General features: G+C 40.5%; 1 protein-coding gene across 2 annotated transcripts in view; it reads right to left on the bottom strand.

Annotated features, from left to right (window-relative positions):
* Nucleotides 1-1,651: 1,651 nt before the first annotated feature.
* The window catches only part of tbx15 (T-box transcription factor 15), a 48,624-nt gene continuing 26,125 nt past the window's right edge, over nt 1,652-24,150 (bottom strand). For both annotated transcript variants that reach the window (XM_084363020.1, XM_084363021.1), the window contains exons 5-8: nt 16,833-17,000; nt 16,171-16,235; nt 8,841-8,938; nt 1,652-3,564 (exon numbers count right to left, since the gene is read on the bottom strand). In XM_084363020.1, coding sequence (XP_084219146.1) covers nt 2,732-3,564; nt 8,841-8,938; nt 16,171-16,235; nt 16,833-17,000 — 1,164 coding nt within the window. In that variant the 3' untranslated portion in view covers nt 1,652-2,731. The remainder of the gene's footprint in view (nt 3,565-8,840; nt 8,939-16,170; nt 16,236-16,832; nt 17,001-24,150) is intronic.

Genomic DNA, 24,150 nt, shown 5'->3' with positions numbered 1-24,150 from the left:
TTGGAGTGTCTGATATCAACTCACACTGTGTCGTATCAAAACCAGACTGTCAGATTCATGAAATGAAAGTTTCTCTCCTCTTTAGCGTATGGTCACTGACCCCCCCTTGGCTGGACTTGCGTCCAGTAAAGTTCCCCAGAGAGCGATTCTGAGTCTGTTAAAATGTCTGAGATGTGTTCTGACTGGAAGATCAATGGCTGCGACAGGAGGATTATGGGATACCCTCCAGTCAGCGGGCTGTCACTCAAAATAGGCTCAAAGCGGCAGATTAGGCACCAGATCCCTCTCATCTCTGTCAGAGGATCTCGTTAAAATACCCGGCCCTGTATCTCCGATTGTTCCAGTTTCATGTTTTACAGCAAGCTTGGCCGCACACTGCCGTTAATCAATCAATGGATCGTTTGCATACTTTATTTCTGATGGAGGACGCCACGATGAAAGGCAGAGAGCGGCTGTTAGTCAAGCTCGGCCATTCTTTTCCACTTAAGGACCTGATGGATAGTTTACGGTATAAAAACAGACCTGCTGTGCATTATGTCATACTGCAGCTCTGTAGACCCATGTGCACTACTCCTCTTTACAAATACATCTCCTAATTTAACAGGCCCTGAGGTAAGTTTGCGGTGAAGACGGGTGGGGGTGACATAAGGGGGGACGCAGTGATTTTGAACGCTGCTGGAACAAGAGAGGGAGTGTATATCAGACAAATAACATGAATAATTATTGGAAATAATGTCCAGATAGGTGGAGTGGAGCCAAATTATGAAATCATGAGCCTCGCTCCGGTACATCATCCTGCTCATTATTTGAAGTCATGCTTGGAAAAACAGGTGTTTCCAATACTGGGTCGCTGTCTCCACGGTCCTGCACCCCCTTCATTTTCTGATCAAGGTTCAGATATGATATTTCATGGCTGGAGCCGTACACATGATAGGAAGTGATTGGGGAGAGCCGCTCAGAAGACATCCGTGTAATGGACGCTGATTGGCCCGGGTTAAATCCCTGGAGTCTGTGCCTGTGTAACACGAGGGGGAACCACAAAGCTAGTAATGATCCTAAATGCTGCAAGTTTCCCCTCTCTTGGAGGTTCAAATGATTAGAGGGGGATTTCTGTGTCTCTTTAAACAGGTGCCATATTTATGTGCATCGAGCACAACAGCAGTGCAGCTGAGTGCAGTTGGCACGAGAGCTTTATTCTTCATTCTCCTAATAAACAGAACCAGCAGGGAGAAAATTTGTCTTTTTTTGGGTCGTTTTCTTCCAGTTTGGTTTATGATCGATGTATTGCGTCAGCGTTTGAAGCTCATGCCTGTGATGTGGTGCAGAGCAGATGTGTGCGTTTTATAAGTAGAGAACTCTCTTGTGTGATTAATAATCATGACATCGGCTGGTATTGTTGCCTACAGGCTTTGATTGACAACAGTTTATGTTTGATTTGTTATAGTTAATAGCTGTGATTTACAAAACATCCCGTGTGTAAAGGTATCATTATTTCTGATGATTACCAACAGTAAACACTACAATTAGTTTTGTTTGTGCGCTCCAAATTATTTTCATGTGCAACTCCTGTTAGTTAGTTAAAAAATGTCTTCGTAGCGAATAGCACAGTTTGAAAAGCTCCCGCTAACAAAGAGACAAAATCAAAACAATGTACATGAATTAAAACGTTTATTGAGCTTTTTACGTGCTTGGCACCTGTATTTACATTTTTTAAAATGCCTCAAAAAAGAATTCCTTTGTTATATCCCTTTTTTCACACATTTTTATAACAGATTGGCCTGTAAAATTGTTATATTGCTCAGCACTTAAATACACATCTCTACAACACACCAAAACATACTTTAATTACTCTGTTTTGCTATTGCTTCTTTAATAACTTTTCACACAACAACTTTGAAGCTTATGTTATTGATTGCATTCGCCATCTTATATAAATGCTTAAAAACATAATCCACCCAAAAATAGTGAAGCCATTCCAGTCTTTGAGGATTGTGGGTTTATGAAGTCCTGAACTCTCCTAAAGCTCCCAGCAGGCGTGTGCTGGGAGCTTCTCTCAGTTAACCCAACCTACAGTTCTTTGACTTACTGCATCCACATGTTGTATTGACCCTGTTTGGCACCTCGACCAGATTCTTCATCTCCTGCATGTCTGTGGAGCAGTGAGTCACTCAGTTGTCCAGTTGTCTCTTTCATTCCTGCCAAAACTTCAGACCATGACGGCAAACCACTGACTCCATGACATTTCTAAAATGAAGTTCTTCTGGATCACAGTGAAGATTCTTTGGCTGCATGATGTCATGACCGGATGGCTTTAAAGTCCCAAAAAATCAAGAATGAGTCCCTTGAAAAGTTGCTACTATTGCACCATAACAGATTCACAACTGATAATCTCTTCTTGAACCAGAGCCTGCGGGCTCCTACCTCTCCTTCTTATTACAATCGGAGGAGTTTGCTGTTTCTTTCCTGTTGGGACAGTAAAAGAAGTCAGGTTGCTGTCCCAATTTTTGCTTTATTAACACAAAGATAATTAAATAATAGTATTGACTCCCTTTTTAAAGCTTTGTAAGTGTCGGAGTGTCTTTTAAAAACAAAAACATGAGATGATATCCTTTGTCTGAAAAGTAAAAACACCGGTTCAACATCGACACCAAACCAGGTTCATAGATTAGAAATTTGCTTTTCAGCTGGAAGACTTTAGAACATGGAGGACTCTGAGGTTCGATGCCAGTTTCTACACCATGTGCATGGACATCTGAGAGGAGGAGCCATACTGACGCCCATCACAGGAGCTGCCTCCCTGCTGGCCGCTGGTGGTGTTGCCGATCATGTGCATAGTGTCCATGCTCCCATTGGACAGGTACTGGCGCTCAGCGAAGGCCCCGGCCGGAGACGAGGAGCACAGCAAACCTCCCTGGGGCTTCTCGGGGCTGGCGGCCAAGCGAGGAGAGGTGGGGAAGTTGTATCCGTACAGGTTGTAAGGGTTGTGCAGGGAGAAAGCGTTGTAGGACCCCTGCTGCACATGGTGGTGGCTCCCGCTGAACATGTGGGCGGAGGAAGGGGAGGATCCGGATGAAGAGGACGAAGCAGAGCTGGAGCCACCTCCGGCCTGCATCACGTACTGAAGCTGCGAGGCTGGGAAGGAACCCAGCTGACCACTGTAGGCATCCATCTTGCCTCCAGAGCCGCCGCCACTCCCGCTGCCGGTCAGGGAGGCATGAGCGCTGCCCTGCATGCCAGCAGCAATCAAGGAGGAAGTCCTCTGTGGTAGGAAGGATTCAGAGGGCTGAGCAGAGGCCACAGCACCTCCTGCAGCCTGGAGGCGCCCGTAGGAACTGTCGGCCAGCCCGCCATAACCCTGCAGGGCCGCCATGTTGCTGCGAGCACAGGCGGGATACTCTGAAAGGCCCAGGTTGCAGAGCTGACTTTCCCTGCAGCCAACATTAAAGGTGTTGGGGGCGAGGTGGAAGGTCGGAGGGGAGCAGGAGGGAGACAGGAGGTGTGCCGCACCAGAAGGGGAGGGTGTGCCCGTGCTGGAGGTGGTGGGAGATGTGCCTGTGCTTCCACCTGGAAAACAAAAAATACAGGGAGAATGAAATACAGTGAAAGGTGCTTTTAGTCAAGAGCACTTTTATATGAAAAACATCAGTTACAAGATGAGATCCAGCTGAGTCTAAGTCAGTCACTCAAATACTTTAGCAAGACAAGAGAGAGGTGGACCTCTGACCTAAAATTTACAACATCAAAGTATGTATTGTTGGACAGATGTAATCCATGGAGGTGTCTGTGCGGTTCAACAGAATCATCCAATAGTTGATGAGGAACAAACAATCCCAGAAAAGCCCTCATGAAGTCAGGACAGCTGTCACCATGATGCATAGCACTGTTCATCTCTCATGAGATTTATTTAATCATTCATTGTAAAAAAAAAAGAAAAAAAAAAGAGTCAATTACATGAAAGCAAACTAATCTTTTTTCTTGATGAATACTTTAAGAGCATCTACCATTTCCTCATGTTGGTAAGATTCTTCCATGCTGAAGCAGTGCTGGGCAGTGATGTGTTCTGGGTATAATAAGTGGTCATGATTGATGGTCATACTTCAAATTGTACGACTTAAGCCACAAGGAACTTTAATTTTTTCGGCTAAATGTGGTCCTGAAGACAGTGTTTATATGTCTGTCTGTCTGCCTGCCTGCCTGCCTGCCTGCCTGCCTGCCTGCCTGCCTGCCTGCCTGTCTGTCTGTCTGTCTGTCTGTCTGTTGACAGCACAATAGTGTCACAACTGTCCAAGCTGCAGCCAAGAAACCTTACAGGTGTGTCATTGAGATCAAATGACGGCCGAGTTTAAAGATAGGCGTGTCATCCTCATGAGTACTGAGTGCTTATGTAGTAACTCAGTAATGACTACAGAGTACTCAATGCAGCTGGTGTGATACCTTTACAAGATGGTTTCTAATTTTGTTGTATCCAACCCGGTGGTGGCAGGCATTAAGAACAGCTATATTATATAGAAAAATTAACTGTCTCCTTGTTGATTATGTAGATGATTATATAGAGGCATCAGTGTTACATTGTTTCATTAAAAGTTAAAAGTGATAAAAAGTTATTTTTAAATCAAAGGTTTATTATAGTAGAGAAAATATAAGTTATATGATCTCCTTTCTTTGTATTAATTACTTTTACATAAAATAGCTAAGAAAAGTTTGTATGGGTGTGCAGCTCTCCCTTATAAGACGATTTGATATGTACATAGAGACATGGGCTACAATACGATTCAGGGACGACTCTTTTTATTATGGAACGATTTGATACGATTCGATTCAGTCTGGTTTGGGTACGATACGATACAACCCGATACAATTCTTTGTTTCATGTAGACATTCATTTTCTATTATAAATTAGAGTGGCATTGCTTACCTTTAAATAGATATTTCATAAGACCAGGAAATCCTATGTATTGTTCTTCCTATTGTGTCTATCTTAATCTTAATCTGCTTATACCTCAGTGTATAAAAAACACACCTGTTCATCCTGGATCTGAGGAACAACTATCCTGTTGTCTGGATCTCCATGAGCAGGGTCTCTCTGAGCTGGATCTCTGCATTGGACCTCTCTGAACTGGATGTCCCTGACTGTCTTTAACCTCTGCTTCCTAATAATCAGTGTATAAAATCACACCTGTGATTAACAATCAGACAAACGTTTATCACTGAAAACCATAGACCTTGCAGAGTTGTGGCTGGAAAAAAAACGTTTAAACTCTGTGTCTTTCTCTTGCGTGCTCTTGCCTTGCTCTTGCCCTGCATTGTTTGCATTGGTTTCACCATATAGTCTCACCAGGTGCGGGCTAATTTGTCGTGCTATTACTGTACTTAAACGCTGTTCTACAGAGCTTACAACCAGTCTGCTTTTTGTCCAACATTCCGTCCGTCTTATAAAATCTAAATCTCTTCCAAGCTTTTGGTTTTAGATTTGACGGTGCATTGTAAATCTTGTTGCCATTGTTGGACATGTTGCTTTTGTTTGATTGGCAACACTACGCCAACGTTTCTGTGCCGCAGAATTTTTACGAAGGTTTGAGGAAGAAGCAGCAGAGCAGCTTCACTCAACCAATTCACAACTTTAAAAATTGGGCCTATCGACCGGTTGACAGTACAGTTAGATCGATCCAGAGGTCCACGTATCGGTGTAGTTGTATCTTTAACTTTAAAACTGATTTGAAAGGGTGAATTTTTACACCCCTAGTTGTTTGACTGCAATATTTTAACATCTGTTAAAAAAGCTTTCTCTTTTTTTTTTTTTTTTTTTTTCAGAAAATGTGATATGATGGGAAAGTGACATGAATCCCTGCCTGCTGGCCTCTGACCTCCTTCCTGTGGAGTGTAGCATGAAACAAACAGTTTTTCCCTGTGGGGAGGTAATAGTACGAGCCTCACAGTGCTGGACCTCCACATCCTCTCTACCCTACGGCAGAGCAGGAGTGAAATGTCCTCCACAACTGGTTGGAATGTATAAACCTATTTTTCAAAATGTTTTCTGCTATGTTGACTGAATGAAGCGAGGACTCTTCTCTTACGAAAAAAACAAACTCTTCATGTCTGGATGTTTCTTCTAAGTTTGAGCATGTGTTGTTTCTCTCTTCATAGGGAGCAGGCAGAAGCAGAATGCAGTAGTAATCCCCACAGGGAGCATTTCCCAGCAGCCCACATGCACTGAGTCAGACTATTAAGCAAGCATTCAGTAACATTATGAATTCACCTGCCACCAATTTAACGTATAAACTTGTTGATCCACATGGACTTTTTCAAACTCCTACCCTCGGACTAATTGCAGGGCCTTACTCTTTCTACTGGATTTGAGATCATGAAGTGCGTCGTAAAATATACTGTATGGCTGGTATGTAGGGATAAATATGGATTTAGTTTTGACTGTGTCTGGTCAACAGAGCCGGCCCACATCCCCAGTCCTCTCGTCAATAACAAGCCACGGACCCTGCCTCTGACATCCACTAAGTCAAGCCTTTCAAAATGAAATGATAGCTGTGGGATATCAATCGCATATTTCTCTATTAATGAGAATTTGGCCTGAGTTCATCTTGCCGTTGGATAAATTCAGTTTGAACCAAGAATGAGGAGGAGGCATAACTAAATAATCCCGGACTTGCTTGGCTGGGGTTCTGATTTTGCACCATATGCATTCGATAATATCGCTGCAGCGCTCTGCTCTGCTCGAGGAGATGAGGGGGGGCTTGAGGGAGGGAGAGAAATAAAGAAAAGGGGGAGAAACAGAGAAAGGAAGGTAGATATATCTGAGGAAAAAGAGAGAGAGAAGGGAAGAGAGGACGATAGTTTGATGATGTCATGTTTTCCTCTGGTAAGAAGGGCTCGAGGTGCTTCAGTGCCGAGGGGGAATAGTTGATTACTTGAAGGGAAAAGGGTGTATGTGCCATAAGGCCAAAGGTGCATACACACTTAACGTCACTTTACACACACACACACACACACGCACACACGCGCACACACACGCACGCACACACACACACACACACACGAGTGTCCTGTCAGAGTGACACAGGGTTCACTGGTGGTGCAGGGACTTTGATTAAATCCTAATCACTTTGGAGCAGTTTAATGATAACAAACACATGTCCGCAGCATCACGTCATGCTGACCCCCAAAGGTAACAGAGATAGGGTCGGTGAGGAGTTGCTTTAAAGCACGGTGACCCTCAATATGAGCCATGACTAAGACCGTGTGCCGGTGCTGGAGCTGAGACAAAGGGAGGTGGCCCGACTGACTCGGACTCGTGTCGCGGAGGCGTCCAAAAGCCACAGGGTTTGTTTGACAATTTTACTTTCAAGGGCTGCGAGTGATGTGAAAAGTTCAGCAGACGCCTGCCGATGTGCCAGAGGAGCGTATGGCCAAGCTCAAATGAAGGACAACTATAGCTGATGCAGAGTGTGGTGATATATGCAGGGAAAATATGCAGAGGGAGAGTTCAGGTCGGGACAGCACATGCACCAAGGTCATGCTAATCATCGCTGTACACTACTCTCAGTTAAATTACCAGTTCTCCTTATTATGAAAATACAGTCATCATCTCCTCACCACCATGCCGATGGAAAGTCAGGTGAAGTGTCCACAAAACATTTCTGGAGCTTCACAGCAAAACAGTTTCGCAGCATTCTGCTAAACAACTGAAGTAGCTGGGGACTTGTTTTAAGTGTTTTTTTTTTATGACCATAGTGAATTTTCATTTTTGGGTGAACTTATCCTTTAACTAAAGTTTACAGTAATCAATTACTTTACCTTGTTCCTGACTGTAATAGTCAAGATTTATTGCTGATTTAGCAGCAAAGTGTACACCACATATTCTGATCTAGTTTTCTCCCCCATGTTTTGGGAGGAAAAAGGCAGGAGGAAGGATTGCCTTGAGGTTGAGAAAGGTAGCTGAAAGATCACTGGTTCAATACCCGGCACCAACAAGAGGGTGTATTCCTGCCCTTGAGCAAGGCACCGAACCCCAAAACTCCTCCAGGGGCCCTGCACTGCAGCAACTTGAGCTCTGAACTCTGATAAAATGTATATGTGTTGGGGACTTTGTGTCTTTAACCAGGAAGGATGTGCAAAAAACACATTACAATTGCATTGTGTGCACACCAGTAACAATGAAGTAAACCATAACGTAAAAAACGATGGCGTCATTGGACAGAAAAGCTGTGTTCTGTCAGTAAACAAGGACATAAAAGCAAAAAGCAGCTAACAAATGTGTCGGGGATCATTTATTTTGTTTGCTGTTGTAAATGGTAGTCATCGGGTGCGAGTCAGATCATCAGCTTTCAGAATAAAACAAGAGAGATTTCAGCCAGTCTTCAACAACGATGCCAAGTAGCGATCCATCAAAGTGGAGACGCAGAGAGCAGTTTTTACTTTGAATGTGAGTGATCTGACCCTGACTTTTAAAGCTTTTCTTTGTTTTCATGACTGAATAAACAATCTGACCTTAAAGGACAACACAGTTTCATACTGTTTTACTTTGTTTATATGTGGCGGACCCTGCCACCTTTCTAGCTACAAACAGTGTTACCTTACTTTCCTCTGAGAACAGCTTGTTTATTCACTTATGGGAAAAAAATATATTTCTGGTTTGGTATTATTAACTCATTATTATTGTAAATATCAGAATTCTGAATTTGAATTTCTACTCCAAAACTACATAGTGCCCCTTTAAAGTTGCAATAATATTCTATATCTTATCTTTTCCCATTTATGTGTACAGAAAACATCTCATAGAAAACCCAGGGATATTGAATTAGAAGGTTTGACATGTTGTATTCACACACCTTGCTGTTTCTGCATGTTGGTGAAGTCTTCAAACGTGAGGGTCCTCACAGGAGGTCTCCAGAAAGCATAGGTCTCCATGATCGCCTCAAGGCCAGTCCTGACAAAGAGACACACAGAGAGAGAAACTTCAGAACGCAGAATATGTATGTGTTGACCAGATGACATGAAAACAAAGAGAGAGAGAGAGAGAGTGTTGGGTGGGGTGATATGGAGGGAGGGCCGTCTTAGAATGTATTTTGGATTTTTGGATTTTGTTGCTAGTTTTTAAGCTTTACATGGTTACATGGCTGTTTATATCTATGATCTGAGACTGAAGCCTTAAGTTCTGTTGGCAGATGGGGTCAACCGGGCCCTTTGCTGTGGAGCTCCCTACCCAAAGATCTTTAACAGGCAGAGGCAGCGCTCTCTGATCTGATCAGAAGCATTTGTTTGGATTATCATCTTGTTTTTATTTTGCGCAATGTGGATCTTATTTATTTAGTAACCGTCTGTCGTCCATATTGTACTTATCCAGTCTAATCTTGATTGACAAGAAAACTGAAACATTGAGAGATGGTGCCCTGTGGTAACTCGCCAGGTGGAGCGTGTGCCCCATGTGTGAAGGCAGCAGGGCGGGTCTGGTTCCAGCCTGTAGCTCGTTGCTGCAGGTCTTCCCATCGCTCTCTCTCCACTTTCCCATAAGTCTCGTAGCTGTCCTATCTCAATAAAGACTAAAAGCCCCAAGATAAAACAACACTTAGGAAATACAATGATACAGTTTTGTATAATTTAAATACATTTATTTGTAATTTGTTGCTTTTTTCTGTTATCCTTGTTTAACTGTATAATGAATCGTTTTAGAAAAGTGCTGTTTGAAAATGCACAGTATGTAATTTCTGCCGCTCTTTGTCTGTCAGTTGAAACAAAACAACAGATGTAAGTAGCTTGGGATCATGGAAATCTATCTGACATGACTCAGTCAAAAAAGTTTACAGGCAAGGTAACGTTTTAAAGTTTTGTTCATCTTATGTTCAGATACACATTGTCCACTTCCTTCTTTATTCTCATAGATACCGCTGACAGAAAAGAAGATTTGGGATAAGTCAACAAAATATTTAACAAAGGTTTAGTAATTTTTTGTTTTCTTTACTGCAGAAATGTTGCATATGATATAATTAAATACAAGTTATTTTATATGAATAGTCATGACATATATTACTCATGCATGCGTGTGTGTGTGTGTGTGTGTGTGTGTGTGTGTGTGTGTGTCTGTAATATCGACTGGAAGGATGGATATGGGTGAGAGACTGACTGGATATTTGAGGGTAAGAGCAAAATATTTAAAAGATTAGTTGAATGGAGGGGGGAAGAGATATTGGTGATATTTGTGTGTGTGTGTGTGTGTGTGTGTGTGTGTGAGTGTGTGTGTGTGAATGAGAGAGAGAGAGAGAGAGGTTGGTGTTAAATGAAGCAGACTGAATAAGAGCGTATGAGAAGGAGAGAGAGAGGGAGGGAGAAACTGGAGTCCTGCTCCGAGGAAACTGGAGCCATTAAAAAGGAGCAGGTTTTTACTGTGCACATAAATCTGGGTGACGTTTCATCTTGAATCTGTACACGGTTCTCCTTCCTGCTTGATTTACATCCCTGCACGCCGCTCGGCCCCGTCCCAGGGAAACCAGCGGCCGTCTCTGCTCCCTGTGTTATTTTAGGGCCACTAACTCCCTGGCCGTGGCAGCTCGTTAGTGCACCATGCTAATCGGCCGGACCATCGCCATCACAGCACTCATTCATAGAGTCACTCTGCTGCGGGACCAAAACCCAACAAATGAGCTGTATCCCTCCGCCCGGCCGTAAAGCCGGGTCACCAGACACAACTGACGACACCACCATAACTCAAAGCAGGGGAGACGTCTATATTAAGACGCTATTAAGAAAGTCGGGAAGAGGAAAACAAGTTGGTGCTTAAATTGAGAATTAGCAGTGCAGGTTTGCCCTTTCTATTAATTTTGAATTTCCCCTCAATGTGGAATTAGTTAGTAATGTTTCACAGCAAACAGGCTGCATTCACACTGCTGCCACTTTACTGCTAAAATCCAATGAGAAGCATGTGAGTTTTTTGATGACTGTTTGTTACTAATATCCGACACTAATATAAACTGAGTACTGCTCAGAAGACACGTGGCAGAGCAACAAAAACAAAAGATGTCACACCTGTTGAGATGTTTGCCTGGTTTTCCAACACTTTAAGCTGCAGCTGCTGCCTTCAACTTTTGCAATTGGCTGAACTGAAAGAGCATTCCTATGAAGCCAAACTGTTTTATTATAGACTATAAATCATTTTATCAACCGGGTAGAAAAGATGTCAAGCAACATTTGCGTTATTTCAAGGTAATTGATCTTGATTACTTTCAATATACAAATAAATGTTTCATTTTTTATTTTGTTAATTGGTTAAAGGTGCTGTCTTCACTGCACAATTTATCTTCTGACACTTTAAACTAGTTGGCATTAAGGCAGATTATTGCACTAGTACTAGTGTTGTAAAAAGTCAAAAGTCATTCTTCAGTAAAAGTAAAGATATTGTGTTAAAATGTACTTAATGTACTTAAATATCTAAAAGTACATTTTTACTCCTTATACTCATTGAATTTTATTGTTTTAATTGTTCTTTCTTTCCATTCCTATGGACCCTCTTGTGAGTCTGAAATAAAGTTAGAATTGACTTCAATTGAATTGAATTGAATTGAAATATTCCAGTAAAGTACAAGTACCTCCAAATTTTACTTCAGTACAGTACTTGAGTAAAGTTACATTCCATCACTGACTTGTACAGTGTACATGTAGATTACACATTAATTTTGCAACTTGAAGCTTACTTTTTGCGTTGTTCAGCCCTGCCTGCTCAGACCAATGACTAGATGAGTTTGTTGTCATGGCAACAACACACTTTTTCAATTCAATGAGCTAACTGTATCTTCTGCATTATTTTTTTTTAAACCTTTTTATGTGTTAACCTTTGATACCACTCCTTACAAGTGATCAAAAAAAATAATCACTGTTCAAACCCACTGAACTGGACTTGAATTTGAGTCAAGAATCAAAGATTTCCAAACACGCCAGATATGTTGACATGCTGCTACAGGAAAATGAAAACGATGCACATCTGATCTAACTGCGCTGCCAAAAAGTCTTGGCCTTAAATTCAGTGGATATGAATGTGATACTTCAGCGCAGTATACAGATAAAGAATGTATCTGACGATGTCAGACAGGATGGAAAGATGTTCTCTCTTCCTTTTTCCTACACTTTTTCATTACACGTTCCCCTCAGTCACATATCTTGGCTCCTATGCGTTCACATATCTTCACGTCTCAAACTATTATCCTATCAGTTTATGATTGGTTATATCTACTGGTCTACACATGACATGATAAAAATGACTACTTGATTCTGTGACCCGGCAGCTGCAACCAGTAACAACAGAACAAAAGGAAGCAGCAGAAAAGTGACAGATGAGAGAGAAGACACAGCACTCGCTCATGGCTCACATCAAAACATCTTGGCGAGGATCCACAGTAGGTTTACAGAACGTGACTGCCTGTCTTTCTGGATGTCTCGCTCATATATGGACTAAAAAAGTGCACATTCCTAATTGACAGGTAAACCGGACACTCGTGTTTTCACAGGTTCAACTACGTGTGAGCTGGAGGAGTCAGAATTCATTTGACAAAGGCAGTGCATCCAACTCACCCCTCCCTTAATAAAATGTAAAAGCGGATAATATCCACCTCTTGCACACAGGAGCCAATCACAAATCAGACCACCCTTTATTAAACGAACAAGCTGCACTGAAGCTGATGCTTACACCCACTGCTGTGCATCAACATGCTCATATTTTTGGCAAACATGTAACATAACCGTTTGCAACTAATGAATGTGAACGCGATCGTCATTAACTCTTGCAAGAGTTAACATCACTTGCAAGTACGACAAGGCATAATGAAATGGACCAGTTGAACATATTTCAACTAATAAAAGTAGCAAGAAAAACAAGATGCACAGGCGTACCGTACCATAAGAAAACAATGGCTTTGCTGGCAACACATTTAAGCCACTTAGCTTCTAATAAAGGCTGTCAGTCAGAAACAACCTCTGATTGGTCAACAGCCACAAGACACCACTGGATATTTCTGGACATGGGACCACTGTGTTTCAAAATCTTTGTCAGCTTGAGACCTCTGGATTCTTTGAAGGAGACCTGAGGGGCTGGGGAACTAAAGCCAGTCACCACCACTGAGCCTCCATCAGTGATGATGTTAGAGGGCTGTGTTGCTTTTATTTCTTATACATTTTATTCTTTTGAATTTATTTTAAAATCTTTTTTTCTTGCTTTGCTTTCAATGCTCTCACTTTTTGCACCATATTTATTTTTGTGTATCTTTTATTTCAAAAAAGTATATATAACTTACATATAAGTTATATGTAACTTTATTGTATAACAATTTTTTTCATTATTAATGCTCATCCCCATATTTCAAGACAGAATCTTAGTAATCATCATCAGCATTGTTTTATTATCCTAGAGCAGTCTGAACTGAAAATGTGCAGGTTTTTATTCATTCAAAATCACATCTGAGCCACATTGAAGAAAAAAAAACTTTCAGCTGTGATGTGAAATCTAATTTAAAAATAATATACACAGTATGTACAAATACATTTTACGATCACTAGACACCCTTATATCCAGAGCGACCTACTGTATGTGAGCAATTTAACTCTTAAATCACCATAATTATGCAAAAGCAGCAGGATGAAGGTCAAAGGTCAGAGCCTCAGCTCTCTAACAATATTCAGGAACGATCAAAGACAAAGAGCCGCTCTAGACACAGAGAATGGATTTTAAAATATTGAGAAAGGGTTTTTAAGGTGACAGAAGCTGAGCTCTGAACAGAACAAATCCTAACAGGGCCGAAAGGAAGGCACCACGAGCGATATGTGAGGATAAATTCATACTCTCTGTCTCGGGACAAATAGCTCATTCTCCCTTATCTTTTCATCTGTAGCTTTTCTGCAATGAAATTCTAATGCCAGTTCATAAATCAAACGGTCTATTGTTTGAAAAACGAAAAAAGATGTCTCAAATATCTGTGTGCCAATAATGCAGACCAGATGATGGGGCTGCTTTCATGTTCGGAGGCGTCTGGTGGTTCAGAACACCCCCTCTCCTTCCTCCTCTCCTCCACCAAAGCTATATGTGATAATTCAGAGACTGACAGAGAGAGAGACGAATCAAGAGAAAGGAGAGACAGAGGGAAGGAAAGAAGGAAGGAGGACAGTATGGAGGAAACTTAAAGAAAGCAACAAGCAAGAAAGGAGAGACAGTGAGGGCTTGTCTTTACACACAAAATCAAACATGTTTAATTATTCTGTTAGCTGTCTCTTAAAGTATGTGATGACCAGTACATGACTTAGCACTCAAAAATGTCAACAGCCAATAGAAGTGCTGTCTCTGGCTGACATCAGCACAGCTGTAATGATAACACAGTTGATGCAACGGCTAACAGAGCGACGAAAGGGTCGGACCAGGCGGGTTGTGTGTGTGCTGTCACACAGTTGGATGGTGACAGCAAAACAGTGCAACACCCTGTCTGTCTCTGTCTGCATGGTGTGTGTGTGTGTATGTGTGTGTGTGGTGTTTGCTAGCCTATATGCATCTTAAAGAATCTTGTTTGAGTCTTATAATGACTGAGAGGTTGTTTTTTGTTTGTTTGTTTTTTCAGGTTTGTTCTTTGGAAGTGTAAACTTCAGACAGAGTGTCAATAATCCTGTGAGCATCTATTTGGTAACTTTTAGCTCAAACTGTAACTTTTAGCTCACTGTCTCATGTCATTGTGGTCCACACGACAGGGTTGAAATTAGAGGGGTTGCCTCCTCACACTTTACACCCTGTCATGAGAACTCACAGGTGTCTGCGTGTGTTTTGAGATTTAAATGGAAAATCATAATTTGTAATTTGTGTTATAATTCAGTGCCATGTAAAGTGTTTTATTTCCAGTGTCCTCAGTTAGGACTGTAGTGGGTATTTTTTCTGTCTAGAACACTGTCTCGTAGCGCAGCATCACATTGCCATTTGTAAAAACTGCCACGACCTCAGATATGAGTAATACGGGTTTTGAATTGCCTGTTGAAAGAATAAACATGTACGAGTCATTACTGATTAAAAGCTGTTTCTGTTGTCCATTTTACAAGAAATTCAGTCAGTCTTTGAGTTTGCTGGGCCGCTAGTGCTGTGATGGCAAGTTTACAAGGAGGACGTATTTTGGTCATTTGGCGAACAAGAGGGAATGGCCCCCCTCCCACGCCCCCCCTAAAATCACCTACCCCCTGTAATAGTGTAGTAATGACTGCTGAGTAGTACTGGGCTGGAACGTCTACATGTTGATGGATCGGCTGGTGTGATCGCATCGCAAGATTGTCTTAAATTTAGTCGGTAGCAGGTCGTAAATATGTGTTGCAGTCATGTATGAAGTTTTATGTATCAGGTGTGTAAAAAAAACATGTATTAGACAGGAACAATGGAGTCACCAGGAAACGCAATGACAATCACAAATTTAAGATCCATGAGCAGCTCACTGTAGATGTTGTGGATGCAGAAAATGTTAAGATAATATTATTCAACCATTAAAGCAAATGTGTCAGCAGTGTGTGTAAAAGTTGGCTAAGATTTAAGCTGGATGTATGCTTGTGTGTTACGGTTTAGCAATGGTACTGTACGTAGAAACATCATGTGCCTACCTGCACATTGTCTAAATGTCACCATGAGTTGGAGCAACCTTGTTGATGTATCTTGTTCTCTTACAAGACTTTGACGCCGGTTGAAAAATGTTGTCAGAGAAACCACATCAAGAAGCTTCGATGCAAACTTTCTGCTGGCTTCAACCATCACATTATACCACACTAAATGAAGTTTCTCTCGAGTCATGTGGTGCCAATACAACAAACAACTGGTGAAATCGGATGCTGATCTAATGAATGAATCCCCACTTCTGGTGTCTACATTTTAATGCATGAACAGTGTTTTCATTTTGAGACTTTATGAACATTTCACGAGATGAATGAGAGAGAGGGAAGGTTTATAAGTGACCCCGTCCACCCTGACTCTCTGTAAGTCTGTGCTGCAGATCTGAATTGTTCCTCCTGAGCAACAGACAAAGCAGCTGTTTTTATATGGAGCAGCATATGGTACTAAGTGCTATCTTCAGAGGATTATTTCCATATTAAAAAAAAGACACATTAAATTGTAACAGGCTGCGGCTGCTCAGTCAGTAGAGTGATGGCGTGGTAATGTACCTGTTTCTGCCAGAGTCCCGGAATCCTTTGGCGAACGGGTTGCGATCGATCTTTAGTCTGGTGATCTGCAGACAAGAAAAACATGGAAAGGAGATGTTTGTGATTAGAGCAGCTTAACGTGAATTTGTTTTGTTTTTATTCAAATCACTCAGTTATGCCAATATGTTGCAATCAATTATGGGGATTCTTAAAGCTGCAAGCCACCCGTTGTTTTCTGGACAACAACATAATTGGTTCCTACCATGTCAATTGCCAATTGGCTCCATAATTCAAATGGTTAGTTTGAAGAATTAAAGTGGTTGCATTCTGGGAAATTTAATAAAAGGAAATTTTACAAGCGCCACCTGAGAGCTGTTCTAGGAAGACGATGCCCTCCTCAATGTAGTTACAAGGCAATCTTGTTGAGACTGAGGCTCTATATTAATTTAACTTTGGCATTCAAAGCTGCTTGTAAAAGTGCTCATGATTTTGATCACACGCACCAAAATCTGTAGTGACTGGTAAAATAATCAGGCATTCTGCAGGAAATTAAAAAAAAAAGATTATGCAAAATGAATTTGGCAAGGGTTGTTTAAATTTGCACCAATTGTTGGGACTACAGGATCCCACATTTGTGGGGACTAATTGATGCTATTCTTCCGTGAGGAAATAAAATAAGAGACCTGTTGGTTCTGGTAGGCGGTGACGGTGGTGAAGACAGTCTCAGGGAAGCTGAAGGTCTTAACTCCCTCCCCACTGGGCACCGCCTTGTTTGGAGACAGTTCGCTGCTGAAGTCCTTCCTGATGACGTGGACTCGAGGCTGATACTTGTGCATGGAGTGGAGGATGATCTGAAAAAATATGAAAGGGCAGAAGGTGAAGTGGAGCTAATATTGTTACTTTATTTGTAATGATGGTGTGATCAGGACATAACATTTTCCAGCCCTCGCGATCTATTTTTAGTGCTTATAAATTTAAAAATACCCAGTGATAACATAGAAAGTGCAGATTCTGATATTTCTTTTATGGCAGGTTGACAAAGAAAGATTTCAAACTTCCAAAGAAAGAAAGTGAATTTGACAAATGAATGCCCTCTTAAGTTTAGTCATTTATTCTAACACATTCTCAGTCTGTGACTATAAGCCTCGAACTATGACACTCTACCATCAGTTCTGTATGTGAATGGCTCCGTGCTTAAGTTAGCAAAAATACGTTACATGCAACATCTGGTTAGACTCAAAATAAAGCTTGCTGACAAAATGTTGCGGTTTGGTTAGGTCTAGGCACAAACAATACTTGGTTAGGTTTAGGAAAAGAGCATACTACAGGTTAACATAATTACATTCAGTCACCTAACCTATCTGGACTCTCTCTTCTCACACACCTGACCCGAGGGGAAAAGTCCTTTGTATGACCCGTCCCACCACCTTGACCACCCCGACTCGCTGTTTATGAGTTTATTATTATTACTTAACATAAAGGTCCTTATAATCAGCATTAGTTAATAGGTAATATAGGATGAGACAATAAAGCATTGTTAGTTGAATAGTTATCTATTAATAAGTGCATTATAAAGGATCTTTTAACCTAACAAGGTGCTGTTCTCACTTGAGATCTGGTAGCTTCAAAAAGCAAAGTTAACTGCTAATAAATGCAATAAAGGCTAATGAATAAAGTATTATTAATTTTAATAAAGCAACAAAATGCTTAGTAAAAGTGTAATCACGTTTAAGTTAGTTAAACTCCATAAATGTGTTTGTAATGCTATCATAAACAATTCTAATAAACTCATAAGGACTTTATAAACACTATTAAGCAGTCAATAAACTGTGCCGATTAATGTCTTATAATATACCAATAAGCATGTGTATTATGCTATAATTAACACTTATATAGTCTTAATAATGTTAATCAGCATCTAATAAGGACTTATAAGGGCCTTATTACTTATTAAGGAACACTTATTAAAAAAGATCTTCATGTGTGACTGTGTCTCAAAACTCTCAGTTTAAGACAAAACACAAAACCTGCAGCCTCAGTTTTCCTCTCTGCAAACACACAATACATACAAGTCCTCAGTAACATCAATTAGACTCATTCTGTCAGGGCGACGTGTCATTAAGAGGAAACGAGTTCACACTGCAGTGATGCTCGCAGGAGGGCCGAGGATTATTTCACAGCAGAGCGGAGGCGTCAGACGGTGTCGGCCCCAGCCTCGCCTCGGGGCCTCGGTCTGCTCTTGATTAATCTGAGAGTGAGAAAACCAACCCAGAGCCAAACACCCCGACCCACCCAACCCCCCGCTCTGCTGAGACTGAGGGGGTCATTTCAAACCAGGGCCGTGGGGGGAACTGTTCTGAGTATCAGAAACATTACATTTAACATTCCAGGCCTCAAGTCACACACACGCACAAACATACACACACACCAACACCATACACCAATAATGACTGGACTGCAGCATGGACACACACAGATGCATGCTGTAATCTACAATCCTTGTTTTTTAAACGTTTTGTCTCCATCTGTGTTGCTCAGCACTAATTTCTGTGATGTTTTCAGCACATTATATCCTGAGATCACCTGTCAATCAAACTTTGTGGGCGGGGCTGTGGTGTCTTTTTTCCCCGGGTGCTCACCAAATGTTAGGCAAAACTGCGTTTTCCCAAAGAAACAAAAGTCTCCTGGCTGCATGTCTTGGCATCAGTTTTACACAAGGGAAGACATACTTTCAAATTTTGTGGCTTGTTTTCCTGCTGCTGCTCTCTCAATTGGTTAAACAGCATTTCAAAAATGGAAATTTCAGAATAAAAGTAGCCTGTCACACATCAAGGTTTCAAAATAATGCAGTGCAGATTTGTCTCTTCGTGTCGACTCTTTGAGGATATGGTTTTTCATTCTAAATCATTCTGTTCAGCCATTGTAGCCTTAAGTGTTCAAGCAGAATCCACTTCTTTTTAAATCTTTCCTAAAACCGTTGCTATAGAGGGAAAAGTGTAACACGTACAGTGTTAGTTGATTTTTGCCAGAAAAGAGCTTAAAAAAAAGAGCTGGATTAGCAAATAGAAAAGTTTTCACGAAGTGGATGCAGGTTGAATCGCTGTCATGTTTTAGTAACAGAAATGTTACACACACACACACACACACACACACACACACACACACACACACACTCTCACACACAGCTGCCTTATGGCCCAGAGGAGTCATGCTTGCAGTCCCTGGTCGGCCTGAGGTGATGTAAAGTCAAAGCGGATCACACATCGACGTGCTGAGCTGAGAGGGCAGCCAGAGGACATCAGCCGACAGTTGTTCACGCTCAAATACAATTAGGCTTAATAAGTGATGTTTTCAGTTTCATGGTTGGTAATGACGTTCTTTTCATCCCCTTTGAAAATCATCTGGACATTCACACCAGAAAGACACCAACACATCCCTCATAACAGATGTTGTGTGTATCTCCATAAAGTCAAATCACACCAGACTTTGTTTACAAAGCACATTTTACACGACAGTGTGGCTGAAATTGATTTTCAAACATAGTTAAAAACACTTTGATGACCATAAAATGTGGTGATCAAAGCAAAGAATCCCACAGGCTGGTTTAAACTGTCAAATTACTGGAGAAACTGCATCCTGTTACAGCCAGCAACAATGAGGACTCGTCACTTTGGGTCATGGCTGGTGACAGTAATGATATCACATCATGTGAAAAACTTGCATCTCTAAACTTCCAGACTCCCTACTGAAGGAAAAACAGGCAAATGTTTAAAGCAGACTGTGTAGAAAATTCTTCAGCGGAGCTCTGAATGAACGGCATTGATACATTACAATGCAACGGATCATTAACAACAAAGCAACTATAAAACAAAAGAAAAGTCACAAAAAAATGTTGGCTATTCCAGCCTGCCTCAGTCTTTTATTAGGTTTTCCCATGGACCAGCGAGGACAGGCAGGAAATAGACGACAGGCCAGAGCGACAGCATGAGGCAGATCTGAACCCACGAGGACCAGAGGCACACGGGTCCGGCGTCACACGGACAAAAACGTTTCAAGTGCCGTTAGTTTACAGTATGACATCCTGTGTGAGACCCCAAATGACGTCAAGCTGCTTGATTTTGTTTCAGCTGATGTACGACACAAAGTCCTGATGCAAATGTTGCCTAAAGCAAAAAAGTTACATCCGTCAGGTGATCTTTGAATTTTTTACTTTAAATTCAACCAGTTTGTGGTGTCAGTGCCACGATGGTAGAGGAAGAATTCTATACAAGAAATTGTGAATTATTATCAGTATCAAGTAATTAACTTTTGTATATACATTTGGGCTGTTAAATTCAGAAGTGTATGTGATGGATGTATGGAAAAATGAATCAGTAATACGTTATAAGATGAAAAGTTTGTTGATATGACAAGATATTTTCACGTTATCACAAACTTTTCTTGTTATTCGATTGTCTTATGTTTTTGTGTTGTTTTGTTTGTTTTTCATCTCTGTAAGTTTTTTATTTCTTCCTAAAATTTAGTGTATTTAATTTCTCTATGAACGTGGTGTATCCCTAGTACTTTATGTAATAAAATTTAATTAAATAAAAAGATTTCCCCAAAGAAACCAAAAAAAATGTCTTGTTATAACAATATACCATTTACTTTGTCATAACATAAAACATTTTACATTTTAACAAAATATTTCCACATTATGTTACCGCGTTTTACCGTCAAACGTGTCATGTAGTAATATGCATCATCCCATTAAAACATGAAACATTTCATGTTATAAGATAACTAGCATATATTACATTGTTATAATGTTAATAATGTTTGTATCATGTGATAATTAGAAAATATATTATAATAATGTAAAAAGCATATTGTAACAATAAACCTTTCACTTTTCTACTATACGCTGCTGTAGTTTGAAACATGTAAATTACAGAAATTGATGATTTTAACAACTGAAGTGCAGAGGTTAAGTGCTTTTTCAATCATCATAAATAAAAGTAATCAGTCAACCAATAATAACTATGTGTTATAATTTATAAACTGATCGTTGGATTAGTGTGTAAAAAACATTTCATCTCCTAAGGAACTTGTGTGTTTACGTCTGGATTGGTGTTGAAGTATAAAGTAGATTTAAATGTAAATACTAAAAAGCTGTCATTCGGGGATTTTTTCAGATTTTTGCTATAAACATACAACTTTCCGCCAAAGTCAGAACAGTTTGTGTTCATGCACTAGAGAGATTTCTGGTTTGAGGTGAGCGGGGGTCAGACCGTGATGTATAACTGTCATGTCCTTTCATACACCAATCTCTGGTTTTAATCAGAATCTGTTGAGTTTGTTCAGAGTTGTTTGTTCAGCGTCAATCAGAACCCACACAGTGTTTTTCAGCGAACACTCACACAGCAGATCAGCTGTGTGAGCTGTGTGTTGGTAAATAATACCAAATGATATTTTCAAGTTTAAATTTAATTGTTGCTTATTTAGTCATGATATTCAGTGTTATTTTTAAGGGTGTTAAGCAGATTACTTTTTCTTTTTTACACCAAAGGAGAGAGAGCAGAGACATGGATTTGCTTACCAACAAATGTTTTACTAAGAAGACCGTTTAAATTTGTAAAAATCTCTAAATGTAATTTTTATGTCGCAGAAGTGCAGTACATAATTAAACCCACAAATCTAATTTCATAAACCAAACCAGTTTATCAGTCTGGATGACACTGTGCCGTCTGAGACATAATAAATATTGTTTTTCCTCACACACTCTGCTCCTGTTGTGCGCTGTGACGTCGTATGATTCATGACATGTACGGTGTCTGTTTCTGATGAGGCAGACATTTCGCGACACCACAAGTCAGAAGGATGAGCGAGAAGTGGTGAGGTTTCCCACACAGGAAGCTCCAAAATTAATTTCCTTTGGCCTCTAAACCCCATCCAGGGAGACAAAGCCCTTAAACTGAACAGTTGGAGAGGAAAGACAACCTCCCCTCACTCTGAGAGAGAGAGCTCTGCATGTGAATTCTCGCCCACTGACACCCATATGTTATTACATTTGTCACCACTGAGCTGATGAGCTCATCTGCAGATCTGTGACAGAGCAGGAACCTGCCCGCACCTCGCTGTGCTGAACTGGACGCCGCCATTTTGTCGTACCACTGGATAAATCGCTACACCATGTTTTTAATCATCGCATTAATGGCGAGCTCTGAGAAGAAATCGATTTGCAGCAGCTCCTCATGCTCTTTTCAACAGTATCTCAGATCATAGCAATCAAAGCAGTCCTCTCTATTATATTTGGACAGTCATGACAGGAGGCACTGTGCCATCTTCTACTGTTTCAACATTCAGATTATGTGATCAAATAAAAATGAGAGCGGATCATCTCCTGCTTTCACCAACTCTCCATCAGCACATGGAGTTCATACAAAGCTGAGACCTGGATTTGCTATTAATTCAACCTGCTTTAATTTCCACAAAAGCCTTAATGAGACTGAAAGTGATGCTCTGAGTAGATTTACACATTTTGTGGAAAACACTATATAAAGGGAGCTTATTTTTCAGATTGTTATGGTGTCTAAATGCTATACTTTGCAAGTTTAATGTTATACTTTGTGACAGTCTTGGGATTTTAAGGTTGTTGTGGTTGACATGTTAGCAAAACAACAGAAATGAAAATGAAAATTTAGTAAGTAGCTCAGGACGCATTTTTAATTAGAAAGAACAACAACAATATATATATATATATATATATACACATATATATACATACATATATATATATATATATACATATATATAAATGACTTCATACAGCTCGGCTGGTGTAATCCAAGTTTCCAACAGCCCAGAGATCCAAAATGTATTTGAAAAGACGTCATGTACACCCTCGACATGTGGTCCAGCATGTGCACCCCCTTCAGACACTTTCATCTTGGCAGCTACAGTGAATATTTTATCTTTTTAGAAAAGGGTGTAAATAATGTTTTTTCAAACATTTTTGGATCTCTGGACTTGTGGCGACTTGGATTACACCGGACGAGCTGTATGAAGCCATTTTACATTTCTTGTTTGTTTTTTTACGTTTTAAAACAAGTTGTTAAGGAGAACGTTGCAGTGCTGTTCTGCTGTGAAGCTCCAGAAAAGTTTTGTGGATGGCGAAAAACTTCACCTAACTTTCCATGGTCATAGGGGTGAGTAGATAATGACTGAATTTTCATTTTTGGGTGAACTTTTCCTTAAAGCTGTTTTTCTTTCCCGCTAATGAATTAAAGTTCAATATACACTTTCCTTTTACACTCTGATGGGGTTTCTACCTATTCCTGACAAAAATAACCTTAGCTTTAGCTTGCTAATGCTCGGCGACATTTCATTACATACTTACAGCCACTTGGTCATTTTTTAAAGGGATTATCAGAGTTTATACACTGGAACTGGTTGACTGTAGGAGCTGCAGTTCTGCTGTATGACCATTATTGTATAGTTTTGTCTTTTCTATAACATTTATTTAAACATTATTTTATAGTTTTTTATATGGTATTTTCTTAGCTTTCATTGCAGGTTTAAACATCAGGGACCAATCAAAAGCTAAGCTGTATTCTTCCAATTAATATTGTCCCTTTCCCATGAAACCCATTTCTAACTATGGACGAGTATAAAGTGCAAATAAGGGACTCACTTTAGCTTGCTGCCCACTTGCTGATTATACATAAGGAAGGCAGTAAATCAAACAAATTGTGGTCTAACTTGTTGCATTACAGTTAAATATTTCACCTATGAAAGCCACATTACACATTTAGAGCAGCCAAGAACCAATAAGAGACTTACTTTAGCTCACCACCTCTGTTAACTGGCTACAAGCAAGGCAGTAAATCAGGCAGATTGTGGTCAGACTCAAATTTTAGCTCAGTGGTGTGGCTGCTGGAGCACACTACAAATCAAATTCAATCATTAAGTGCCTTTAACGAAACCATTTTATTACTAAATGCTTTACAGAGCCATGGAGGA

This window comes from Pagrus pagrus, assembly GCF_965226575.1.
Source record: "Pagrus pagrus genome assembly, chromosome: 9".
In the NCBI taxonomy this organism is placed as follows: domain Eukaryota; kingdom Metazoa; phylum Chordata; class Actinopteri; order Spariformes; family Sparidae; genus Pagrus; species Pagrus pagrus.
This window is presented reverse-complemented; position numbering and strand designations above follow the sequence as displayed.